General features: G+C 29.5%; 1 protein-coding gene and 1 long non-coding RNA gene across 3 annotated transcripts; one reads left to right on the top strand and one right to left on the bottom strand.

Moving 5' to 3' along the window:
* Nucleotides 1-1169: 1169 nt before the first annotated feature.
* On the bottom strand, nucleotides 1170-2803 carry LOC124830319 (uncharacterized). Of its 2 annotated transcripts, none has more exons than XM_047303997.2 (5): nucleotides 2459-2803; nucleotides 2120-2365; nucleotides 1944-2025; nucleotides 1589-1803; nucleotides 1170-1488 (listed from the first exon to the last, which is right to left on the bottom strand). In XM_047303997.2, exons 1-5 carry the CDS (start codon nucleotides 2689-2691, stop codon nucleotides 1365-1367), a joined length of 900 nt encoding a protein of 299 aa, XP_047159953.2. In that variant the 5' UTR covers nucleotides 2692-2803; the 3' UTR covers nucleotides 1170-1364. The 2 variants fall into 2 exon arrangements, with proteins under 2 accessions (XP_047159953.2, XP_087961117.1); XM_088104991.1 differs by having other exon boundaries at nucleotides 2451-2717.
* A 7834-nt stretch (nucleotides 2804-10637) lies between these two features.
* On the top strand, nucleotides 10638-11979 carry LOC148206931 (uncharacterized). The gene is made up of 3 exons (XR_015786627.1): nucleotides 10638-11153; nucleotides 11226-11442; nucleotides 11523-11979. It is a non-coding gene; the product is annotated as an uncharacterized LOC148206931 (long non-coding RNA).
* Nucleotides 11980-12326: the final 347 nt, after the last annotated feature.

Below are 12326 nucleotides of genomic sequence, written 5' to 3'. Positions count from 1 at the left end.
CTACTCTTATATATAAATTTAATTTTTTTTTAATACTAGTTTACAAGAAAACAAAATAAGAAATTACTAAAATTAAATTACTATTTCATTAAATTATGTCAATTTTAAATAAAAGAGAAAAATGTGTATGAGATAGAAGTGGATACATACATACATATATATATATATATATATATATATATATATATATATATATATATATATATATATATATATATATATATATATATATATATATATATATCGTTACAGTTATCTGCATCGAAATATTTTTCTAATATTTTTTTTATCTTATTCTTTTTTATATTGTTTTAGTTAAATTCAAAATAAATATAAACTATTTTAAAAAGATTTTTAAATCTATAACCAATGCATCTATTGAAAGAGGTCCACCTAAAATAATATATGCAAACATCAGTCCTTTAGACAGAAATAGTAAATATAGGGAACCAAACACTGTAAATGATAATGCTAAATAATATCTAAATAAAAATTTAATTATCTCAAAAATTAATTATAGATATTCATCTTAAAACTTAAACTTATAATAAACAAATTCAGTTCAAAAATAACTTTAATTGTATTGTTTTTGTTGCCCGTGTTAGAGTTTTTTTTAATTATCATTGGTTGCAGAGCTGTATTCTTAGTTGGTCAAGTTCAATTTCAATTCTTTACCAAGATTTAAAATTTATCTCTATCAGTTGTACATTTTCTTGTCACAGTCTGTTTCTCAAACTAATAACTTGAGTGGCACCAAATCCTCCACTCACCATGTTCGAATTGCAGAGTAATGACTTGAAGACAGTATCAGACTCAGTTGTTCCCTTCCACACAAAAGGCAAATCTTAGTATTGGAATTATTAATTCATTTTGCCTTTCAACCAAGTTTAGGAGTGCAAACCTTTCTGCATTAAGCATTTAACACGACACAGGTGCAAACTATTAACATTCTTCCCCTATATATTCTCTGTTCATTGCATAGTTTGCTGAACTTATTCTGTTTGCTGAATAAATCATATTCACCCAAACATATTATTAACAACATGTTAATCTTATTAGCCCCTGGTTTAATGGATAAATTTTCTTTGCAGGACTGTTGTGTGCTTCAACTTGGTATATTTTAAGCACAAAGAGAATCAGGGATAACTAATCCATCTTACACGACAAGATACCCCAAGGTCTAAATCATCCTTATGAAACTCAATTTAATCTTCAGGCTTCCATTACATTTATGAACTCACATTCATTTAATCATCTTTAGATTGTATTAAGTGATAAGTTTATTATTTCAATGAAACATCAGAACAACTTGAACTACTGATCAGTATCCATGTTCCTGCTATACCTTGACCGAAAGAATACAGTCAGTTACAATTTGGTGGGTTCTTGGAACATTTATATACAGCAGACGCAGGCTGCTTGTATGCAGGAATGTCACTGGGATCAACAAAGCGGACTTCACCAGGTGAAAAAGACAAATCCCTGTGTCTGAAATTCAAAAATAAAAGTGATATCTACAATTAAGTAGCCAAAAACAAAACCTTAAAACTATAGGGAGTATGGCTTAAGCTTGGAACCATGCAGTTACCTTCGTAGGTCTAGTCCTATCAAACCAGCCTGAAGAATTGTCAAGTTGTCAGAATCAGGCGAAACTATAATAACGGTGTCACCTGAGTACTGAGTTTCGAGAATCGACATAAGTTGTGTCACACGAACAAAAACATCTGCAACACTCTCATTCGGAGTTCCATCATCAATAGGAGGAGGCTTGATGTTTGGAGATATACCATCTGACGCATACACCTGCGCCATTTGAAGGTCTTACTCTATCATTTCATATGTTACCACCTCTCTTTGTGGGTGTGTGACGAACTATAGCTCATGATAATTAACTAAACAAATCCAATGGTATTTAAAGAAAAAATTAGATGGATAAATCCTACTTCTGAAACAGATTCCAGTTTTTTTCCTTCATATGCACCTAATCCACGGGCATCAAGAAAGCTGAATTCTGGGACTATATAGCTGAAATCAGAGAATTTTGCAACAATAGTGAGGCTTTAAAAGTTGAGGTTATAGTTTAAAAATGAAATAGAGAAAAAAAAAACAGCAAACAAACCTACGGGTAACTCCATTAACAGAAGCAATGATCTCTGCAGTCTGGTAAGCTCTTTGAGTTATAGCAGACCAGATCCAACAACCTTTGTCACATGCTCCCATTTCTTTCAAATCAAAAGCTGCTTTTATAGCCTGTTTCTTCCCTCTTTCAGATAAGCCACTATCCACTGAAGTCTTCTCCACGGGGTTGGTGTTGATAATTCCCATGCTCTCGAACTCAGACTCACCAGCTCTCACCAGAAAATACCTGCCCAGATCACCGCCAACAAGGTAAAAACATATTTATTACTATTCTCCGCAAATTAACACTTAATCACAAGAGAATCACTCACGGAATTACCGGTTGGTCAGGCGTGGTGGGGGCATTTGGAAGAGGCCGCTGGCACCGGCCACCGGCTCTGTTACGGACAGAGAGGTTGCGAATGAAAGATTGAAATTGAAGGAGATGGTGAATGCGGTGGTGCTGAGGAGGTGGCGTCGCCGGAGGAGGACGTTTACGGGTTCCGGAGGATGAGACGACGGTTGGGGTAGGGAAAGAGAAAGTGCTTCCCTCGTTCGATTTGGTGCCAACATTTTCTTCCTTCGTATCAATGGCAGAGATTTACAACCTTATCAATACCAGCGTCTATAACAGACCACCACATCCAACCTAAATAAATTCAACTGATTTTCATTTCCTTTCAGATAAATTCAATCTGAATTAATTTTCTGTGTTATGTAACTAATTTTATAGATTGGCTTTATTCACGGATTTGGTAGAGCCTTATGCAATGAATTTGAATCTGAAAAGATTTAAAAATAAATTTTGTTAGAGAATTATTGAAAGAATTTCAAAAGATTTAAAAGTAAATTTTGTTATTATTTATTTGGATAGATTTGGAGATAAATGAGAATGAATTTGAAAATAAATAAATAATAAATAAAATTATTTTTAAATTATTTTAAATTTATTTTATATTTTTTTTCAAATTCATTTAAACAGAAGAAAAAGTTAATGAGTAAAATTATTAAATAATATTGTCAATATTTACAATAAGATAATTATAAATTTACTTCTCTTTTTGTTAAAGGCCGGAATGATTCCTATACAAATTTCAGAAAACTCTTTTTGTGTTAAGTGTGTTTTTTGTTGCGTTGTTTTAGTAGTCTCTTTATTTTATTTTTGAAAACTAGACTTACAGTAGGGTGTATGTATAAAGAGATATTGATATTGCAGTCACGCAGTGACACGAGATACAACTTAGATAATAAACACGTGAATAATTAAGGTTGTGTTTGATTTAAATGACGGATTTGAGACCAAGTGAAATGATGGGGTGTAAAGGAATAGAAACAATATTGTATAGTTATTTGTTTTAAGAACAGAGATAAAAAAAAAAAGTGAAGAAATTTAAGAGTAAAATTTATAAAAGTTTGAAAATGATTTGATGCATGTAGTGGATAAAAAATACTTTAATAAATAAAATTGTAAAATTATTGTTTTTATCTTCATAATTAAAATTATTATAAAATAAAATGTAATTATTATTATTAATGTAATTATTATTATTATTAATGTAATTATTATTATTATTAATGTTATTATTATTATTAATTAATTAATCGTGATAATAATAATAATAAAAGCACATTTAAAAGCATTTCACATTTAAAAGTGAAGAAATTCAATTAAAAATAAAAGACATTTGTGCAAAATGATTTATTTTGAATTTTTTTTATAATTCTTTCACTCATAAGAGGATCTATTAAGTCTTTTTTATTTAAATTCAAATATGATTTCTTAATTTAGTGTAAATAATTGGAAGCAAACACAATTCGCTATAGTCCTTCTCATTCAAATTTAAATATGTTTTTTTTTAAATTAGTGCAAATCATTGGAAGTAAACACAAATGTATTTGCTTCCTCATTCATTATAACAATACATCATGAAAGCAAACACTAAGTTGTGGATATGAAAATTTTTCTCTCATCTTTATTCACATGAAAAATGAATATATTTGTATCCATGCCCATCTTTCTTGCTGTTTCAATATCAATTAATTATTTTCTATAAAAAAATAAAGGGTTAAATATGTTTTTAGTCCCTAAACTATTGACCATTTCTGGTTTTCGTCCCTCTTTCAAAGTAAGGTACAATTTGGTCCTCATTCTTTTCGAAAACGTTCGTTTTAGTCCTCGAAAACTAACACCGTTTAAAAATTTGGTCCTCATTTAACAACAAAATGAGGACTAAAACCAAAGTTCCGAAGACTAGAACGAACATTTCTAAAAGAATGAGGACCAAATTGTACCTTACTTTGAAAGAGGGACGAAAACCAGAAACGACTAATAGTTTAAGGACTAAAAACATATTTAACCCAAAAATAAAAACAACAAAAAAGAAAACATAATATTATTAAATATTCGGTATAAAAAAAATAACGTACTTTCTTTTTTTAAATAGAATTATAAATTTTATTTCAAAATACCAAATAACCGATGTGATAAAAGTGAAAAAAAACATATAAAATAAAACACAATTAAACATAAACAAACTTTTATGTCAACAAAAAGATATATTACTTTTGAAAATGTTAAGGAAACAAAGTTAATAAAGTTTTTTTATTATAAAAAATAAATATTTAAGTTACAAATGTTTTAAATGATTCTTTATTTTTTTCCTCTAAATTATTAGAAAAAAGATCTTTCATATTGTGATAAGAGAGAAAATACTTTGAAAAAATACTTTGAAGACGTGAGTAAATTTTACAAAATAAGTCAAACCATTGTAAGAGTAAAAAAACTATGTAATAAAAAAAATGTTATACTAATTAATATATATATATATATATTAAGTTACCTAATAATTTATAAGTAACTTATTGTTTTGGTAAAACTCACCCTAATATAAGCCTCGTGATTATGACTTTATTTCCAAAACCTTAAATAATTGTGAAGATCAAGCATTAAGTAAAAACAAATTTACAATAACTTGACCTTATAGGTTAGATAATCTCATTGGTTATTGAATCATCAAAAGTAAGTCTTAAATATGAACTAATAAGGCAAATAAAAGTTTAATAGTTGGTAAACTTTCTTAACAAGCTTGACCCAAGCAAATGAAGAGGATCAAGGCATTACATGCAAAATATGTATTAAAATGAGAAATGAATAGTTTCAACATATGAAACATATTGATTGAAGAATCATTTTATTATGATTTTCAAGTGTTTGACAATTAGGTTGAATATAAGACACTAATTGTCAATGTTCTTCCAACAAAGGCATTGGCATTACAAAACTCTTATATCAAAGTGATTTAACACTAACTATTGGAAATTGGACAGAGGAGTTCTAGGTTAGAGACCCCTTATTAATGAAATATTAGCATTGAGTTATTAACCTGCTTGTGAGTAATATGGAAATCCATATCAAACACATTTGTCAAAAATAAAGTGTTTGTGTTGATGTCTTATCTAAGCTCTTTAGCAACAAGAAAAAAAAAGGATGACTTCGTTTGATCATCTAATAAACACTTTCACTTGCACAATTAGAGAGAAGAATGTGGAGCACCACCATCATAAACTTGTTGAAAAGAAATAAACATGAATGACCTTTACCAGACAAATGTAATATGAAAGAAGTTTTCTTTTGAATCCTCTTGACCATGACAAACTTTTTTAGTGCCATAAAACCTATCAACCAATTTGATATTGTTCACAATTAAGCTCTCAAGTATTTCTACTCCATTAGCACATGCATGAAACATCAATGACTATTTATACTTTGAAGAGTAGTCTTTAACACTCATCATTACGCATTTATTTACAAGTAACAAAGGAAACTCCTTTTTAGCAAATTTCACCTCAAAATCTTCCTTTGTGATCTTGTTAAGTGATTTACTATAATACAAGTCATATTTTCTCTCGAGTTGTAGTTGAGTTCATGTTCGCTTATGTCATCCTAACATCAAAGAAACATGTCCATCAACTTGACATCTTTTTAGAATCACTCACTAAAGACATAATTACTAAGTCTTGGACAAGTTGAAAACCATAATATATTTGAAATTAACAATCAAGAAAGTAGTCCTTAGCCATTTTAACATACATCCTATTTTTAAACTCCAAATTATAACAATATTGAAGTTATATTGCTTTTGAGTTGTTGGATTCTTTTAATCTAACAATCGACGAGTAAAAACTCATAATTTTTTCAATCATCTTTAATGCCATTATTACATACACCAAGTTTGCATCTCAAAATGATATCATATTGATTCCCCCACCCATTTTTCTATTTCAAGCTTGGGTTCAATGTGTGGATATAAAGTTGACATACTGCTACCAAAGAAAAGAAATAAGTGTTATTTTGAAAACTTTTCCTCCATTTAAATCTCTTTAAGTCTAAAGTAGTACACAAATATAAATTCAGCATAGTTTTAGCCAAAGAAAATAGGTGAAATTTTATTTCTAAAACCATTCTTCACTTATTCCTCATTTAATCGAGGGAGAAGTACAAAAATAAGAACTTGAAATCATTTGAACCAACTAAATAGAAACCGAAGATAATCTTAGTCAACTACACATGATAAGTTAATATATAACAAGTTTAAAGCAAACACACGCATATAAGTAGTCAAGAAACTAATAATGTGTTAAGTTCATCTTAAATGTATGGGCAAGATAATATTAATTTAATTAGTGTAAAAATAAGAACTTGAAATAATCTCCAGCAACTAAATAGAAACTAAATAGAAACTCAAGGTAGTCTTAGTCAATTAAACATTACAATTCACTAACACACAAAAAAACATTTTATGTGTGTTATTTTAAGCTTTTTGTGTATGTTAAAGGTCACACGTTGTAATGGAAGACTTAAAGTTATATCTATTATCCTTAGAACATAGTAAATTAAAGTGTGTTGCATAATAGACATTAATTTATGTTTGTTGTAGAGACAACAAAGGTAAATTTTAAGTATTTTTTATTTTAATTTTATGCCAAAATTTATGTCTTCTAAAAGCATTAGAAATCAATATATAATACAATAATATACCATAAAAATTTTCATAAATTTCTAAGTATTATGTGTATCTCAAATAAAGTTGTAGAGTATGGAAAATGGGTAAAAACTACTACAAAAAAAAAATACTGTAAATGATAAAAAAATTTAAAATTCTAGACCTCTAGTGCCCTTTAAGGTTTGGTTAATGCATTCGTCATTCATTTCAAACAACTTTTATTTTTGGAGTGTTTCCATTTGAGGTTCATAACAAAACTTATGACCATTTAAAGTTTTTAACCATCAAATCTTGACAACTTTAAAAATTTGTGACCAATAAGTTAAATGTAAATATTTTACATTTAAATATGCACACAGAAATTGAGTTAAAAATAATTTTCTAATTATTTTTTGTGAATTTTACAAAATCAAAATCATATAAGTCATGCTAAAAGAGAGGAGAAAATGAGAAAAATCAATTTTAATAACATGAGATGCAACCTTTGATAGATAAAAATACCAACCTTGTAAAATACAATAAGGAAAAATGAAAGTTTGAGATCAAACAAGTATCACAATATCAAGATAGAGTAAAATAAACTGAAAAACTTGCTTCTACGAGTTTTAAGTCGTTTTTATATTTTGGTAGGAGGTTTCACACAAATAAAAAGAGGAAAATAAAAATTGACATTGTTTATTAAAATTTTAAAAAGATAATTGACATATATTCACTTCCCACCAAACCTTAATTTTTCATCTGAGATAGCTTAATGTTATTTAAAATTTGTTTGACCTACAATTAATATTAAAAAAAATTATCGAAAGACGATTCGATGTCAATTTACATAAAATATTTTAAAATATATTAGCATACCTTTTTTAAGATGAAAATTTACTACCCGTATACAATTGGAGACGTTGAAAGCTCTTTTTATATCAGTGATTTAATACATAAAACTTTATAGTCAAACACACTTAAATAAATGATCAAGTCATGAGTTAAATTTATCTCATATTTTTTTATTTAAATATATATATATTCACAAGAGGTTATTTATGTTTTGTAGAATTATAAACAAAAGGTTATTATGATGACACTTACAATATTAGTCTCTTTTCACGTCAAGGACCAAACATTGTCCATAAACTAGGACATCGTGTGACTCTCACCACATAACTCATTATACTCTATTTGAGTATGAATAATTATCAGAGATCAGGATACCTTCTTTCTGATCCTCTTATGTCAATGCATACACTAAGATCATCCTCATTACAAAATAATTTCTTTGTGAAATTCTTTGAGCATCATCATCACGCATATCCACACAAATATCATCACCTTAATAAGTCATCATAATACTCATAAACATACATAAAGTCCATTACAAACCTATCTCAAATAGTCAAAGAAGAAAACAAATCTAAACATACACATTGATGCTCAGAGGTGGTACCCAACACTAGACCTCTCGCAAAAGATGACACACAGCGTCAGTCATGGCGATCATCGCCACTCTTCTTGTAAAAAGGTGCACTTAGTGATACTTTTTGACTCTCGGCGTCCTTGAGTGAAAATGATCCAGACCTACAGTACAAGAATGATGCTTAGCAACATCCTAACATCGCTTAATGTTAAACCATTCGCAAAAATAGGCCACCAATGACACCCTAGTTTCGTTCAGCACTATACCAACTATCAACACTTGTATTTTCTGATCTTAAAGAAACTTATATTTGTTTAATTGATCAAAATGCTATTCATTTCTCAATGAATTTGTTTCAAAATAGTTTTAAACATGAAAACTTGTACCACTTGACAATTGTCCATATTATAAATCTTTTAAACTCACAAAGCAAAGTCCAAACCAACAAGATTCAAGGATCAAACATTTAAACCATAATTTCAATAGATCATTCAAACCATAATTTCAACAAATCATACATACCAACAGATCAATAATTCAATCAATTCACCGTACATTTATATAATCAAAAATTTCAAAGTATCTATAGCTTATAAAAACAGTGTAATTAGTTTCCCTTACTGAGATGTGGAGATGAACTTGGTCTAAGAAATCTCAAATATCTTCCAACTTATAGAATGTCTTATCTATACCTAAGAATAACACAAATACAAATAGGACACTCCATTAAAATCACTTATTAACATAGACTTATATCGACGACTAAAAAAATGTTGTAAGTGAAAAAAGGTTTACATACAACAATTAACAAAAACATGCCAAAAAAGGGGTTGAAAATCAACTTACAAAAAAATAGGACACTCCATTAAAATCACTTATTAACATAGACGACTAAAAAAATGTTGTAAGTGAAAAAAGGTTTACATACAACAATTAACAAAAACATGCCAAAAAAGGGGTTGAAAATCAACTTAAAAAAAAAGAAGTTGATTGCTTCAAATTGAAAAGATCGCCGCAAGAATCAACCTTATGGTCTTTGTTCTTAAATCAAACGAGTTGAAAGTACCCTAGAAAAAAGTCAAAGAACTATAGAAAAAGGATTGAATATGTATTTTAAAAATAAAAAATTCATTTATAACAAAACTATTTATATTAGAACCTTTTAATATTAAAATAATTTAATCTTTTTATTTTTAAATTATCACTTTTAAAATATCATTTTAAATCTCTACATTATTTTAGTTTAAAAAATAATTACTTAGATAATAAATTTGAATATATATATAAACATATTTCCTTTATATTTATATATTAAGAATAAAATTATAGGTTTAAACCCTCGTTTGGTCCTCGTATTTGTGTGGCAATCTCAAGTGGGTCATCATTTTTTTTAGTCTCAATCGGGTCTATAAACTTGTAAAAATGAGCCAATTAAGCCTTCACCATTAAGTTTTCACTAACGGCGTCTAATTGTGATGAAGTGTTTATGTGTTTCATTACGTGTAATTTTTATTTAAATAAAAGAATTATGACATGTCAAAATTGAAAAGTGAATGAGAGATTTGGAAACCACCGCCCATTCTTCTGGATGTTATTTGGAAAAAGCCTAACGGAGTGACCGACTCGGCTCCATCGCTTGTGGATCCCTCCGCAAACTAAGTGTTTTTGGTCTCCAAGCTGTTGTTGCTACTGCTGCCATTGAAAAACCCAAGCCATTATCAGATTTATCATCATTTGTTTTATAATTAAATATAGGTTTTAACCAAAAATTGAATACTTATGAATTTCTCACTGCGAATTTTTTTTTTCTTTCTTGAATGGTACTATATCTAATAGACTAAAACTAGGATAGGGTTAGAGCCTCAAGAAGTACCAAATGTGTCCAATTTGCAATCATTGTTACCTAAAAGTAAATACAGTGAAGCAGTGTAACGAATACAAGGGAGGGACGGAAGGAGATGGTAAATATAATATTTATAAATATTATTATTATTTTATTTTAAAAAAAAAATTCTTTTGGAAAAGTTAAGAAAGAGTGAATAGGTGAAGCTTCGTTGGAAGCCATGACCATGGAATAAGGGTTTTTTTCTTCGATGTTTCTTACATCGGAGTCTTGCGAAGACTAGAATTTGGAGAAGTTTGATTAAAGAACACCTTGAATTGTTACCTTTTACATTCCCTTGTATATTATTGCATTTATAACTTCTACTACTCAAACTCTTTTAATTTTCTTTTAACTTTTTTTTTTAAATCACTGATGGACATGTCTTCTTTTGGTTGATGTTTAATGTTTTTGCCACCCTTTCCACATATAGTGATAAAATCCATGAGTGAACGTGGTCTTGAAAGCGTGGCTTGTATAGGAAGGGTTTAGCTGCATCTTCTTAGTGCTGCAATTTGTAGACTTTATTTTTAATGTTTATGGTCCTTATTTTGCTCAGTGATCTAAATTGTTTGGTTTGTTGTTGTTTGCTTGAATTGAATATTTGGTGTGCGTGGTTAGAAGTGGAAATGTAGAGGATTTAACTATTTGTTTATTATGCGTGTGGAACAGAGAAAGTTTGCATGAAGATGAGGAGTTTGATCAACATCAAAGGCAACTTGCTGCTCTTTTGGTGTCAAAGGTATATGTGCTCTATTAATATCTGAGTCACTAAATTAGATTGGCATTGACTATGATGGGATGTGTGTTCTAGTTTAAGGTGCATCTGCCTTTCTGTTCGCTTGGGAAGTGCTTCAGGTTCAACTCTGTCGTTCCTGTGCTTCAGGTTCTGCATTCACCTTTCTGGTATATCCTGCGCTTATATTGGCATATATGGGACAAGTTGCGTATTTGTCACATAATCATGATTATGATCTCTAAATCAGATTCATCTGACAATAAAGAGCACTGGATCAAAATAGATGTCTATTGTAAGTGTGCAATTACAAATACCAATAATTACTTCTCAAATATACATATATAATGACTGAGACTTTTAATTATACTGCAGACTTGGTCTTGGAGATCTGAAGAGAGAAAGGGAAAAATAATTGAAGATCCTACAGTAGCAATATATGATATGATATTGTTAAATCCAGAGGTTGGCAAGACAACTAAATTAACCTTGTATGCACCTGATATTCCCCAACCTGCACTTCATCAGAAGGAAAATAAAGTGGTTGGCACCAAGGCCAACTAGCCTTGTTCGTGACGGTGGAGGGACAGCGAAACCTCTCTCTTGTGTGTGAAAAGGTCAAACCGTCGTGTTCAGTGTAGTTGATGGCACCGACATGTTGCAAATGGTGATAACCCAGAGACAAACAGAGCAGTGGTTTCCAAATCTCTAATTTCTTTTTTAATTTCGTCAATTTAAATAAAAGTTCTACATAATGAAACAATGCATGTCAAGGTTGTCACAATTAGACGTTGTTAGTGACCACTTAACCGTTTAATTGACTCGTTTTTACAAATTTATGAAGACAAAAAAAAATATGATTCATTTGATATTGTCACACAAATACGAGACCAAACGAGAGATTAAACCAAAATTATAACAATTAACAAGATTTTCAACTCATTCAGTAATGATGACTGTCGGCATGTTTTGGTGGGCCGCCTACGGACTGGGCCACTTACGGACTGGGCCACCTACAGAATCGTAGTACTACATGTTTTCCACAATTTACTTTATTGAAAGATGGATTATTTTCTTGCTGCGACAAAGCAATAAATTATGTTCTTCTAACACACATTTTCCAAAAATTGAAGAGACACAATAGCTACATAAACCAACTTATTTAAGTAAAATTAACTA

Source organism: Vigna umbellata, chromosome 1 (assembly GCF_029865625.1).
Source record: "Vigna umbellata cultivar VRB3 chromosome 1, Vumbellata_1.0, whole genome shotgun sequence".
NCBI lineage: Eukaryota > Viridiplantae > Streptophyta > Magnoliopsida > Fabales > Fabaceae > Vigna > Vigna umbellata.
This window is presented reverse-complemented; position numbering and strand designations above follow the sequence as displayed.

Coding starts and splice junctions, on each gene's coding strand:
- LOC124830319 (XM_047303997.2), bottom strand. CDS start 2,691: ATGTTGGCACCAAATCGAACGAGGGAAGCACTTTCTCTTTCCCTACCC. Junction 2,026..2,119: donor GTTAATGGAGTTACCCGTAG/GTTTGTTTGCTG, acceptor CTCTGATTTCAG/CTATATAGTCCCAGAATTCA. Junction 1,489..1,588: donor ATAGGACTAGACCTACGAAG/GTAACTGCATGG, acceptor TTTGAATTTCAG/ACACAGGGATTTGTCTTTTT.